Consider the following 15,331-nt stretch of genomic DNA (forward strand, 5'->3'; position numbering starts at 1 on the left):
GGAAAAGTACATAAAATATTGACTAAAACCCACACAAGAGGAAAGGAACAATGGCTGATTTCTTGCACTATTCTGTATCTTTACGATGGTCTCCCTGATATAACACAATCTTTCGTATATAATTCAGCCTCAGAACATGGAAGCCCAACAAATCCAGCTGTTACCATAAAATATCAAGGCAACTTTTGGCTAATGTTCTCATTGAAAACTTATTAGAGAAACACACCTACATTCATAAATGCTTGTATTCTGTCAGCCTGTCTGTGTGTATCAGGCAGTGAGCCCACAGACGCTAGAAACCCCATACCCCAGAGATGAATTTTACCTACAACCTCATAGTGTAACCTATATCCTACCCCTTTGACTGTTTTTCTTAAAAGAGCTTTGTTTACCACGTAATTGGATTAACAAAAGGTTGTTTTCAGGGAAAGTGGCAAGATCAGCATGCCTGTCAAAAATAAACAGCTCTCTTGGGTGATTATGATGTGTGAATGTAGGTTCTCTGGTAGGGGATGTTGATGTGGGGGATCTATATGTGTGTGGGGGCAAGGAGTATAAGGGAAATCTCTACCTTAATTTTGCTGTGAACCTAAAACTGCTATTAAAAAACAAAAAACCCTCTAATAGCTACATTTGTTTCTGGGTTCCTTCAAACTGGAAATAAAAAGTAAGGTCGTTCCTAATAGTAACCCAGTATTTGGAAATTAATCTGTTCAATTTCTGAAAGCATGCTGTATGATTGTTATATCAATGTAATCTACCCTTTAGAAAACTCAATTATATATGTATCATCTTTCAGAAAACTCAAGTATACTACCTTACCATAGCAAAAGCAGAAATAGTCTTCAACTGTTTTTCTGAGTGTTTCAATCTCTACAGCATCTACACTCATCCGATTCGCCTGGGATGTAGATTTCATTTTATGCATCTCTGCAGCCTTTTCTTCTTCTTCAACACCTGTAAAATAATTAATGATATAAAAGGCCCATATCCATTATCTTAATATTTGGCTTTTAGTAAGAATATTTTTTCCTATATTCTAACATTTATGATTTTTTACATAAAGACAGAAAGGAAAGGGAGGAGAAAGAACACCTAAAAGACATAAATGACTTGAACTGAAATAAGAAATGGTGATCATCTCTGATCTAAGTGTAGCTTTAAGCTAAAAGGTCTACAAACAACAAATTAGCTACCAGTTCTTTAAAAAGAAAAGATACCTTAAGAGAAATTTATCAGCTACAAACTTAGAAATGGGAAGATTATCATCGCAAAAAAGCATTGCAGACTCGCAAAGTCCAAGACAACATCCAACAGACACCTACGGCTACTGTGCACTTGAAGTGCAAGTAGTCCAAATTAAGGTGTGTTGTAAGTTTCCAACACACACTGGATTTTGAAGACTTAGTAGAAAAAACAGTATGCAAAATATCCCACTGATCATTTTTTACACTAATTGTTAAATGATACTGCTTTTGATATATCAGGTTAAAATATAACTACTAAAATGAATTTCACTTTTTTATCCTTACTTTTTATTAATGTCATAACTACAAAATTTTAAATTACATGAGTGATTCACATTATATTTCTATTGGATAGTGCTTTGCTGAACCCTGAAAAACAGCTCAGAAGTCTCCCATTTTTTTTTTTTTTTGAGGAAGATCAGCCCTGAGCTAACATCTATTGCCAATCCTCCTCCTTTTTTTCACCCCTTTCTCCCAAAAGCCCCAGTAGATAGTTGTATGTCATAGTTGCACATGCGTCTAGTTGCTGTATGTAGGATGCCGCCTCAGCATGGCCGGAGAAGCAGTGTGTCAGTGCACACCTGGGATCCGAACCCAGCCACCAGTAGCGGAGCGCACGTACTGAACCGCTAAGCCATGGGGCCGGCCCCTCCCCAAGAATTTCTAAAACTGACTCATAAACCTATTGATTTGGTTTCAGAAGACCATTACTGATCCTTATCTACAAAATAATTGAGAGAAATAAATATTAGGTACTTAAGAATTACATCCAAAGACTATTCTCCATGGCATCAAATTATTGGTAACAGAAAGAAACTAACAGCCAGGGACTACAATTTGCAACTGAGGACAATTCCCTAATGCTTACTTCTAACCTTTGAAGAACCACATAAGCAAGGCAGTACAGGGAAGGGAAATATAAACACAGCTGCCAATGGGATTACAGTATTCATAGGACAGATGGCAACTGGAATACACATAATCAAAACAACATTATTAGTATAAACTTAAATACACAAAATCTCAAAATGATAAGAAATAATTTTTTAAAAATTTTAAACAGGGGAGCAGCCCGGTGGTATAGTGGTTAAGTGCACGCGCTCCGCTGCGGCAGCCCGGGGTTCAAATCCCGGCACGCACCGACACACCGCTTGCCAAGCCATGCTGTGGCAGCAACCCACATAAAGTGGAGGAAGATGGGCACGGATGTTAGCCCAGGGCCAGACTTCCTCAGCAAAAAAGAGGAGGATTGGCAGATGTTAGCTCAGGGCTGATCTTCCTCACAAAAAAAAAAAAAAAAAAAGTTTTTAAACAGATTACTACCATAAAGCTTAAAAGATTATACCTGGAGGGAGAGGCCTACAGTGAAGGGGAGAAGATGTTTTTTTAAAAGGACTAAAAATACAATTGAGAATTGAAATTAAGGAATTTAAAACGCTATTTTTACTCACCCATGATCTGCCCGATTTATCATGAATTGGATCTAACCTGACAATGGAAATTTAACTTTGGATCTTAAAGACATATGTATTATATGCCTATAGATATCCCTACCTTATTTGTTCTCTTTCCATGTTTAAGAAAATGCTTTATCACTGAGTTAATACAAAACCTATGGACAGTGTTAGGTTAAACACAGATGCAGGGCCGGCCCCGTGGCTTAGTGGTTGGGTGCATGTGCTCCACTGATGGCGGCCCAGGTTCGGATCCTGGGCGCACACCGACCCACCGCTTCTCCGGCCATGCTGGGGCCGAGTCCCACATACAGCAACTAGAAGGATGTGCAGCTATGACATACAACTATCTACTGGGGCTTTGGGGGGAAAATACATAAATAAAAGTTAAAAAAAAAAAAAACAGATGCAAACACTATGCAACTGTGAAAGGCCATAGGTATGGACACCCATACAGTAACTCTCTCTACTACATTTGCTCCAGTGTCAAATAAGTTCGCCACTTGGATGAAGTCCTGCTTGGAGGATCACAAAAGTCACTGAGGACTCTGCCAAGTCGATTCCACTGACAGAGTCAGGGAGACCTGTTTACCTCTGCATCATGCTTACACAAATTTTATGCACAGAAAAAGACTTGTTTTCAACACATCAAATATCTATCAAGAAAACAACTGCTTATCTGAATGAGAACTTCTAATCAATTCAAAATTTCTCTACCTTCTCTCTAATGCATTCCACCAATCCAGAGTAATGACAAGCAAGAAGCACAGTACAATAAATATTTACCATTTTTCTTAAACTCTTCAGTATTTATCCTTATATATAACACTATGTCAGTGATTCATTTTGAGCATTTTGAAATGTCTCTCCATGGACATTCCAGAAAGTCTTGTTTTAGTATAAATCTCATTCTGCTTTAGAAGAAAGTAGGATATGCATTATCCATATTTAGATTTAATATTTATGAAATACAAAAGACAAAAATACAATACCTACAGTATTTTACGAAGTCCTTCTGAAAATCCTTCCTGGTGTTGACAAAAGCACGTCCTCGCTCAGTCCCAACGACAAACACATCTGTCTCATACACTGCGATGCAGGCCACTTCTGCCTTGGACTTGGCCAGTTCTTTACACTGAAATACAAACAGCAACTCTTATGTTATAATGTTATACACAGATGTTTAAAAGCACCATTTCTACTGGATGAATAAGATAATCACTTAAACTGTCGTAACACATAATCTGGAATCAGGTGAAGTTCCTAGCTTCTTGCCTTAAGTTACCATATACAAAAGAGAGGCCTCATTTCTTTTAAGGCATCTCTCTTTCTAAAGAGTTTTTAACCCTGATTTTAAACAAAAGAAAACACAGAATTCATAAGGGGAAAAAAAGCATAAATCGCTTGTAATCTGTTATAGGTCAAATTCCCAAGCAACAGACTCAGATTTGCACACAGGCCTCCTGCAGAGTCCTCTCAGTAACAAGAGGTGTGAGGTGTGAGGGGAGCAGGACTCGGCAGAGGGCGAGGCGAACACTGCCGTAGCTACAACAGGGGAGCCAGGGGCCGAGTGACCCTCCTCAAGGAAGGGGAGTGACCCTGGACAAGGGAGCCTCTACCACTCACAGCAGCCGGGGGCACTAGTGCCATCAGTCCGAAACGGAGGTCTGGACGCCAAACCAAAACATCCACTACATCATCCCACCTCCAGAAGCATCTCCGTACACAGACAACCAGAATCACATTTAGGTGAGATACTTTTACTAGTTCTGACTTGTACTAAGTATAATCCTATGAGATTAAATATTCTTTAAAATCTTAATAGAGTACTACATGATATTCCATTTTATAAATATACAATAATTCATTTAGTGTTAACATTATTGACAATGTTGGTGATTCCAACTGTCACTCCTAAAAATAACATGGAAATAATAATCTGGGAACAAAATATTTACATGTACCTTTCTCAGAAAAGAGTCAGAGAAGTAAACAACAAAGTGAAAAAACTGATTCTGAAAGTAAATACTTCCCAAGTTCTCAAAACCTACTGCAAATTGCTTTCTAAGAAGGTTCTATCAGATTATACTCCCACCTGCAATTCTAGAGGAACTAACTCACAATATCCTAGCAAATGTTACCGTGTAACTTTTCCAGAAAATTTCTCTTTTTTGCTGAAGAAGATTGGCCCTGGGCTAATATCCATGCCTATCTTCCTCTACTTTATATAGGACGCCGCCACAGCATGGCTTGACAAGCGGTGCATCAGTGCACGCACCCAGGATCCGAACCTGAGAACCCCAGGCCGCCACAGCAGAGCACATGAACTTAATCACTATGCCACCGGGCCAGCCCGTCCAGAAACATTTTTAAAGGGTACCTTAGTAAAATCAATAATCCACTGATTGGTATTAAAATTAAAGAGTATTGTACCTTAGATAATTTTCTGGAAATGAGAACATACTTTGTTTATTTTTCTGCTCTGTTAGTAGTGTGTTTCCCTATTGATGCATAAAAGTACCACACTGACTTTAGGCACAGAAAAGCTGTTTATGGAATTAAATGCATAATTACATATATTTTCTTCTGGTTTTTTAAATTTGTCTTAACATAACCATTTGTTATTTTTACTCATCTAGCATTTAACTTGGCACATGATAAAGATTTAAAAGGTTCTGTGGGTTTTTTTTGCCAAATAGCCTACTATCATTTGCTGAAAACTACAGCTTTCCTCTATTTGTTTTTGATCTGTACAATAATTATCCTCTAATTTCTTAAACGGAAATTACTTGTATAATCTGCTTCATAACGTTATCTCGAAAAAATAATTTTATACCTCCTGCAATGATCAGATATCTCTTGAACTATACTAAAGCCACAGGAGAGAACTTCTGGCCTACAGGTCAGCCAACAAAATGTTCCCAGAATGAAGAATGATACTGTGCTATAATTCTATTACATCATATTTGTATGAAAACTACTGTGGCTGCTCACCTGTAAGGAACTATTATTTACTTACCTTGTGATAAATGAGGGTGCATTCTTGATCTTAGTTGGACAATCCTGTCACCAAAGGCAGTATTTATAAAACAGCAAAGTAAGAGTCACATACTGTCCAAAGATTAAATCAAAGAAATCTATGGGCCAAGGGAAGGATGAAGCCGACCTATACACCTATAATTATACTTCCTAATACACAACCAGGAACATAAGGAGAGACATCCTTACTCCTGCTGGTGAGGAGGAAATAAAAGCTGAGAATAATGAAGTGACTTTGCCAAAGATGAGAAAACTATACAGACACACTAAGGAAGAGAATGGGTCCTAAGTGACCCTATGTTATTCTACATAGAGAATGGTATGAAAGAAAATTATTTTAGTATCAACAGAGTAGGATTTAATCTCTCAATTATCATTTAACATTACAGCCACTACAAGGCTGAAATAAGTGACATTTGGAAAATAACAATACATAGCCACTGACCATGCTAAAATTTATTTCTTTAAAGAGATAATTTTTTAAATTCATAAATAGTAGGAAAAAGAAAAAAAAAATGCCCTAAGGGGAAAACAAAAAAGAATCTACAATGTCATACTGAGACCTGTGAGGTTAAAAACTATGTAATACTAGTCAACACTTAAGACAGGAAATACATAGCCTCCTCCTACTTAGAATATTTAATACTAGTGTGTCAGAAAATAGTTAAGTCTGATGCTTTTTTTGTTGTTGTTGAGGAAGATCGGCCCTGAGCTAACATCTGCCAATCCTCCTCTTTTTGCTAAGGAAGATAGGCTCTGGGCTAACATCCGTGTCCATCTTCCTCCACTTTATATGGGACGCCGCCACAGCATGGTTTGACAAGCAGTGCGTCAGTGCGTGCCCAAGATCCAAACCGGTGAACCCCAGGCCACTGCAGCAGAGCGCCTGCACTTAACCACTTGCGCCACCAGGCCGGCCCCAGTCTGATGCTTTTTTTTTAAACAATTTTTTCTTTTTAAAGATTTTATTTATTTATGTTTTTTCCCCCCAAAGCCCCAGTAGATATCCACATGTCATAGCTGCACATCCTTCTAGTTGCTGCACGTGGGACGCGGCCCCAGAATGGCCGGAGAAGCAGCGCGTCAGCGCGCGCCTGGGATCTGATCCCAGGCCGCCAGCAGCAGAGTGGGCGCACTTAACCGCTAAGCCACGGGGCTAGCCCTGATGCTTTTTAAATCTATAAGCTCAAATACTTATGTTTCCAGCTATGTATCCATAAAAATATGATAAGCAAATTGAATTACTATCATCACAGTAACACAAATTACAGCAAAAGAATAATACTTAATATTTCTCTATAATTATGTACGCAATATAGGTTTTTTAAAAATAAAGAGCTAACACATTACGTATTTAGTAAAAGGTGGCAGAGTAAGGACAACTGTGAATGCACAGCACAATAAAATATAGACACAAAATAGTGAATATGCTCTTAGAGCCCAAAATTCTGGTGATGTTCTTTATGTAGATACAATAAAACATCAGCACCACACTACGATACACAAATTCATTCTGAGTAACTTCAATTATTACACATAAATTCAAAGTTAACACCTGCAAAACAAGGGATTGTCTAAGATATTGGTAGGTAAAAAAATTAAACATTTAGATCAGTTAAGAAGATTCTGAAACATGGTAATAAAATTTGATTTGAAAGGCTTCAATTCACAACTATTATTCAAGCAAAACAACTATTCTTTTTATTTTTTTATTTTATGTTTTTTGTGAGGAAGATCAGCCCTGAGCTAACATCCATCCTAATCCTCCTCTTTTTGCTGAGGAAGACCGGCTCTCAGCTAACATCTATTGGCAGTCCTCCTCCTTTTTTTCCCCAAAGCCCCAGTAGATAGTTGTACGTCATAGCTGCACATCCTTCTAGTTGCTGTATGTGGGATGCGGCCTCAGCATGGCTGTAGAAGCGGTGCGTTGGTGCATGCCCAGGATCCAAACCCCGGCCGCCAGTAGCAGAGCGCACGCACTTAACCACTAAGCCACGGGGCCGGCCCCAAAACAACTATTCTTATTAAAACTAAAAAACAGGCCTGCCCTAGTGGCCTAGTAGTTAAGCTTGGTGCGCTCTGCTTCGGCAGCCCGGGTTCAGTTCCCAGGCATGGACCTATACCACTCATCAGTGGCCATAACGTGGTGGCGACCCATGTACAACATAGAAGGCAAATCTCCTTCAGCAACAAAAAAAAAACCACTAAAAAATATGTTTTACAAAAAATAAATCAGTCTCATCCACGAGCCCAATCCCATCTAACTATGGCACATTTTATAGAACTGTAAAACCATCTCACCATGGACTCAAGAGCAGACATCAGGAACGTCACCACCATCCTGCTCTCCGAGGACTCCTCATCTTCAACAGGCAGGGTAGACATTGCTACTTGGGCCATGATCCCTAGGAAAGAGAAGTCATAAGAAAGTGAGTGGCAGAAATCCACAACGTCCTTCTAAACATAAGTTTAGAGCTGTAAGGGTCCTCCACAGACTGCCTAATTTACAGTTTTCTTGCATTAGAGAAAAAATAAGGCTCAGAAACCAAGTGTTCTATTTGCTGAAAATTCGTATAAGAAAATCTGTCCTTTAACTTTCCATCTAGTTTTATCTCCATAAAATTTGGTCAGCATCACCCCCCCACAAAATAAATTCAGATGTCACCCAGAACCAGTTAAAATGGCTCCCAAGTGAGAGGAAGAGGTGATGCACTTCACAGCCCAGCGCCAGTTTTTCATAGTTTAACATAGAAATCCATGGAAAGTCCCCTTTCTCCCATGCACACACTGATGATGGAAAAGAGCAGGTAAATCAGACCAAGGCTGGGTGGGGGGGGGACTCCTCCTTTCTTATAGGAAGGAAACAGGTTGCAGGACAAAAACCATCTAAGTTCCTTTACAATACAGCATATTATTCTCTTTAGAAAACATTTTCTGATACTTTGGGATCAGCAAAGAGCCTGAGTTAATTTCAAGCACTATAAAAATACAACACATAAAGATTAAATAGTAAGTGTTGGCAGGGATGTGGAGAAACTGGAACCCTTGTGCACTGCTGTTAGGAATGTAAAATGGTGCATCCACTGTAGAAAATAGTTTGGCAGTTCTTAAAAAAAATTAAATGGAATTACCATTTAGCAGCAATTCTACTTCTGGATATATACCCAAAAGAACTAAAAGCAGGCTCTCAAACAGATACTTGTATACCCATGTTCATAGTAGCATTATTCACAGTAGCCAAAAGGTGGGAACACCCAAATATCCATTGTCAGATGAACAGATAAACAAAATGTGATAGATAACATACAATAGAATATAATTCAGCCTTAAAAAGTAATGAAGTTCTGATACATATTACAACATGGATGAACCTTGAAAATATTATTCGAAGGGAAATAACCCAGACACAAAAGGACAAATATCGTATGATTCCAGTCACACAAGATACCTATAATATCAAATTCATAGAGACAGAAAGTAGAATGGTGGTTACCAGGGACTAGGAAGAGGGAGTCACGGGGAGTTAGTGTTTAATGTGTACAGAGTTTTAGTTTGGCATGATAAAAAAGTTCTGGAGATAGAGAGTGGTGATGTCGCATAACAATGTGAATGTACGTAATGCCAGGGAACTATACACTTAAAAGTAGTTAAAAATGGTAAATTTTATCAAAATTAAAAAGCAAAAGTATACCACATAAAGACACTCTAAGAAGCCAAAATCTAAAGCAAATTTTTAAAAATTCTAATACTAAAAAGAATTGTTTTTCTATGAACAGTATGAAAATTAGATGCCTGTTAAAAATTATCCCTTTCAATTTAGTTGAATTATTTCTAGTTTTAGTGGTAGATCCAATAATCAAATGAACTTACTACGAAAGGATGACTAAACAATTATGCACTGGAAGCATGGAATTCTACAAATACATCTATGTATATAAATTAATTTACTGAAGACACCTGGGTATGCCTTAACTGAAGTCCCAATATTCCAAAGAACATGCTGAGTTGTTAGCATGAAAATAGTTTTTGGCTAAAAATGCACGTAAATCTTTTCTCTATTATTAAAGAGGATGATCTATTTCCCTATTATTAAAAACTGATCTAGCCCCACCATCTGTTACCACGTGAATTAACTGCTAGGCTAGATTTGGGCATCAATAAGTACAGAAGTATATGTATCTAGGAAATAAAAACTTTTTTTTTTTTTTTTTGGTAAGGAAGATCAGCCCTGAGCAAACAACCATGCTAATCCTCCTCTTTTGTTGAAGAAGACCGGCTCTGAGCTAACATCTATTGCCAATCCTCGTCCTTTTTGTTCCCCAAAGCCCCAGTAGATAGTTGTGTGTCATAGTTGCACATCCTTCTAGTTGCTGTATGTGGGACACGGCCTCAGCGTGGCCGGAGAAGCGGTGCCTTGATGCGCGCCCAGGATCCAAACCCAGGCCGCATAGCGGAGCACGTCCACTTAACCACTAACTACACCACCGGGCAGCCCCGGAAATAAAACTTTATAATGAAAAACAGTAATAAAAACAATTGACACTTATCACCACGTCTGTGAACAAACAGAAGCAATTTTGTTTCCCAAAACAAGATCTCTACTCTGAACGGAGACAGAAAAAGGAATATCAAGCAGGAGAATGGTTAGAGCACAGAAATTATTTTCCGTAACAGCCTAGGTCCCATTCTTTTCCCTTGAATAAATATTTAGGTAAATTTATATTAAAATGTGGCTCAAAAAAAAAAAAAAAAATGTGGCTCACTCTGGGGCCGTGCCCAGTGGCGCAAGCAGTTATGTGCGCGCGCTCCGCTGCGGTGGCCCAGGGGTCGCCGCTTCGGATCCCGGGCGCGCAGCTACGCGCCGCTTGTCAGGCCATGCTGTGGGGGCGTCCCGTATAAAGTGGAGGAAGATGGGCACGGACGTTAGCCCAGGGCCAGTCTTCCTCAGCAAAAAGAGGAGGATTGGCAGAAGTTAGCACAGGGCTGATCTCCTCACACACACGAAAAATAAATAAACAAATAAACAAACAAAATAAAATGTGGCTCACTCAAAATGGACAACAAAGGCATATTATTTTCCCATTATCAGAATGCTCACTTAGAATATACTGTCATTATTTCTGAAAGTTCACACTATTTCTTAATAATCTCACTTTTCCTTTAATTCTCCAGCAAGAGAAAAAGGACACGTGTTCTTGTTTTACAAATGCAATGATTTGTCAAGGTGATATAGCCACTATCAGGGCCAGAACATACACCAGGACAATTTTCAGCCCACTGCAGTTTCCGCTTCTCACCTTAAACTGCATAAATCTGCTATGATGTGATTCACTCGCAACGTGTGTTAAAAAATGGGAGCGATGCCACACCATCAGCTCATGGGGGTGTCAGAGGTGATGCGAGTTCCTATCTCATTAGCAGGCTTTTCAGGAGGAGGCATCATAGCACTTTTCAATGGAAAAGAACCTTGGAGGTGACCAAGTCCAGTCAGACTTGATGGGGAAGCATGCATTTTCTTTGGGGCTTCCTGCTCTCTAGAAATGGGGCATCTGCATTAACAAATTCACTGAACCCTTCTTTGCTCGTCTCAAGAGGTCATTTCCATAGATAATCTTTAGTCAAGACTATTTGTGGAACATTCCCTGCAGCCCTCACTCCACCAGTAACTGCTGCCTCTCTCTCCTCCCTTTCCCAGAAAGAAACTGCCATCACCCAGTAGCATTAAGACCAACACCAGAGGACACACCAGGCCAGGTGGTGACGAAAGCTTATGGAGCATGAGGCATGAGGCACTGGTCTCCAAGAGAACACACAGCCAGGAAAGCCCAGTGGCGGGTTCCCCAGACCACTAACCAGCTCTATGAGCCCAGTGGGCTGTACCAAGCTCTTCTTCTATGAACAGAGACACTAAATCAACCACTTCCTATGAAGGTTCCTTTCACCCCTGACCTTTCATGAGCCCTCTCATTTTAAAATAAGAGCGGCCCGGTGGCATAGCAGTGAAGCTCACACACTCCACTTCAGTGGCCCGGGGGTTCACAGGTTCGTATTCTGGGCGAGGACCTATGCACCACTTATCAAGCCATGCTGTGGCGGGGTCCCATATAAAGTGGAGGAAGATGGGCACAGATGTTAGCCCAGGGCCAGTCTTCCTCAGCATAAAAGAAGAGGATTGACAGATGTTAGCTCAGGGCTGATCTTCCTCAAAAAAAAAATAAAAATAATAACAGTGGGATAAACAAAAAAGAAATAAACATCTATTGAATATACCTATCATGCTTTATTGGTCATCTTTTTCATATTCACAACAACCCTGTGAGGGAGAAAGAGTAAGAGCAAAAGAGCAAAATGGAAGCATCTGGGGAGCCTAGAGACAAGACCTTTAAAGGAGAGTGTTCCATACGCCACTGCAGCAGGACTCAGGCAGTCTTTTTTCTGGTTTAATTTAAACAGGTGTGTGTGTGTGTGTGTGTGTGTGTGTGTGTATCACTAAAAATTAACAAAAAAAAAAATCACCAGGATATGATCCGTCATATCTATCATGTCGAAACTCAGAAATCTCCCAATAAGCCATGAAACCAAAAATGTGAAGCAACTACTACGGGACAGTTAGCTCTGCACCCATAAGGAATAAAAATAGGCACGATTTGTACTTCTTAACTTCATTAGTAATCGTTCTTTTGAACAAAAAGGAAAATAACCAAAATGATCGTGTGCTCCATAAAACAGTAAATACAAAAAGGATGCATCCCTCCAAATCTTTTTTTGTGTGTGAGAAAGATCAGCTCTGAGCTAACATCTATTGCCAATCTTCCTCCTCCTTTTTTCTCCCCAAAGCCCCAGTAGATAGTTGTATGTCATAGATGCACAACCTTCTAGTTGCTGTATGTGGGACGCAGCCTCCATATGGCCGGAGAAACGGTGCGTCAGTGCGCGCCGGGATCCGAACCCGGGCCGCCAGTAGCGGAGCGCGCGCACTTAACCGCTAAGCCACGGGGGCCGGCCCCACTCCGAATCTTTTTAAACACACAAAAGAAAGAAAAACTTAAGTGACACAATTCAGAGGGTAAGCCCAATGTTAGATATGAAAATGACTTCAGATTTCTGGATTTGTAATTAATGTACTTCTTCCCCCACTGTGTATCTCTGATGCTGTCCTGGTAAAGGACGAGTAGTGTGAGGAGTAAAGGAAGAAGGAAGAAGACAATCCTTCTTTAGAAGGAAGAAGGCAATCACCCAAGGCAGAAAACCAGCAGTCAAGGAACAACCTGGAGGGCCGGCCCGTGGCTTAGTGGTTAAGTGCGTGCACTCCGCTGCTGGCGGCCGGGGTTCGGATCCCGGGCGCGCACGGACGCACCGCTTCTCCGGCCATGCTGAGGCCACGTCCCACATGCAGCAACGAGAAGGATGTGCAGCTATGACATACAACTGTCTACTGGGGCTTTGGGGGAAAAAATAAATAAATAAAATCTTTAAAAAAAAAAAAAAAGGAACAACCTGGAGAGTATCCCTCTAGAGACATGCCATCCAACATGATGGCCAAAAGCAACACGTAGCTATTTAAATTTAAATCAAGATTAATTAGAATTAAAAATTCAGTTCCTCAGTAGCATTAGGCATATTTCAAGCGCTCAGCAGCCACACGTAGCCAGTGGCTGCTGTACTGAAGACCGCAGATAAAGAACATTTTCACCCAGACACACCTATACTGCTATAGGTGAAACTACGTTGAGTGAACTTATTTAAATTCTCATGACCTCTTGAGCCACCATGGCGGTAGTTGTAGTAAAAGAACGAGTTAACCAAGGGAAAAGAAAACTTGAGGGAACATGAGCCAGGATACAAAGTTCCATCCCAATTCCATGTGAGCCTTCTTCACTGCCAATCTCCAAGGGTTCCTTGTGCAAGAGCAGCCCCTAAAAGAGAGTAGCGAGGTAGCTTCCCTGAGAAAATGAACATAAGAGGAAGAGGGAAGTACAGTTTTATGATATGCTCAAGTTAAAATGCATAAGAGACATCAGAGACACAGATTCTCAGGATAAAGAAGAAAAATTCCAAAGAGCCTGACCCACTATCAGTAAAGTGACCTTGCCTCAATGATCAACTAGCATCATCCACTTGCCATATTACATATTTTTATAGAACAAGTTATCATTTAAATAGCTGCATAATAGACCATTAAAATGGAATCATACAATTTCTGTGCAGATCTTCTAAAATCGGCTTTTGCATTTTTATTTCCATATTTTAAAATTCTTAATAATGAAATATGTAAATAGCATGAACATCTTTATAGCTCTCAATACATAATGCCAAAATTTTTACGTTGCTACCAGAAATGTTTAACTATGCTAAATTCATCAGTCTCACCAACATTTTGGAGGGCTACAAGCTAATCACTGTGAATACCTCATTACTACTAAAATAGTTGAAGTTTTTTCCTTACTAAATTTAGAAACACTTTTCATAGTTTTATTATTTGTATTTCTTCTTGGGTGACTTATCATCTACTTAGGTCCTATGCCGATTATTAAACTGATACCTGAAGATGACTCTACATTTTTGCATAAATTGTCAATAATTTTCAATCCCAGTTTGTTCTTTTAGTACCAATAATTATTGTGTGAATTTACCTCAATTATAAAACTTTTGTGTATGTGTATTTCAATTCTATATTTTTAAATATATTATTTTTGTTTCCAATAATTTAATTTTCATTTTGATTTAATCACATATTGATGACATTCTTTGCTCACTCCTTCTGCTTGAAGTTAATTCCTGAGAATTTCTTTCTCATAGCAAACTGTTTTTATTTGCTAAAAATTCTTCATTCTTGGGACCGGCCCAGTGGCACAGCAATTGGGTTCGTGCACTCTGCTTCAGTGGCCCGGGGTTCACAGGTTCAGATCCCAGGCACAGACCTACGCAACGCTCATCAGGCCATGCTGTGGCAGCGTCCCATACAAAGCAGAGGAAGATGGGCACGGATGTTAGCCCAGGGCCAATCTTCCTTAGCAAAAAGAGGAGGATCAGCAACAGATGTTTGCTGGGGGCTAATCTTCCTCACCAAAAAAAAATTCTTTATTCTTGAAAGATGCTTTCACTGGAATAGAAATCTAGTTTGACAATTATTTTCTTTCAGCACACTGAGGTTCTTTCATTATCTTTTGGCTTCCTTATATTTTGGCTTCCACTGTTGCTGTTCAGAAGTCATCTGGAGTCTCTCTTAGAGGTAATCTCCATCCCCACTCTGCTGTTTTTAAGATGTTTTGTCTTTGGTTTTCTACAGTTTTACTAAGTGTCCAGATACAGATTTCTTTTTATTCAGTATATGTGTCCTTCACTGGGCTTCTTGACTAAGGAGTGGCATCCTTCAGCTGTGGCAAATTCTCAGCTATTACCTCTTCAGGTATGGTCTCTGCCCCATTCTCTATCTCCTACCCTACTGAGACTCAGATTAAACGTCTGTTAGTCCTTAAATCTCTTACCCTCTTCTGCATTTTTCTCACTTTTCCTCTCTGAACTAAACTCTATTTCTCCTGAACTAAACTCTATTTCTCCTGACTTATGTTCCATTTCACTAATTCTTTC

The 15,331-nt window shown here is 39.6% G+C and overlaps 1 protein-coding gene across 8 annotated transcripts in view; it reads right to left on the reverse strand.

Moving 5' to 3' along the window:
- The window catches only part of GTF2I (general transcription factor IIi), a 117,171-nt gene that overhangs the window by 86,203 nt on the left and 15,637 nt on the right, over positions 1–15,331 (reverse strand). For all 8 annotated transcript variants that reach the window (XM_058568942.1, XM_058568947.1, XM_058568944.1 and 5 more), the window contains 3 exons: positions 8,042–8,145; positions 3,698–3,836; positions 823–957 (listed from right to left, as the gene is read on the reverse strand). In XM_058568942.1, coding sequence (XP_058424925.1) covers positions 823–957; positions 3,698–3,836; positions 8,042–8,140 — 373 coding nt within the window. In that variant the 5' untranslated portion in view covers positions 8,141–8,145. The remainder of the gene's footprint in view (positions 1–822; positions 958–3,697; positions 3,837–8,041; positions 8,146–15,331) is intronic.

The sequence above is a fragment of the Diceros bicornis genome, chromosome 26 (assembly GCF_020826845.1).
Source record: "Diceros bicornis minor isolate mBicDic1 chromosome 26, mDicBic1.mat.cur, whole genome shotgun sequence".
Taxonomy (NCBI): Eukaryota; Metazoa; Chordata; class Mammalia; order Perissodactyla; family Rhinocerotidae; genus Diceros; species Diceros bicornis.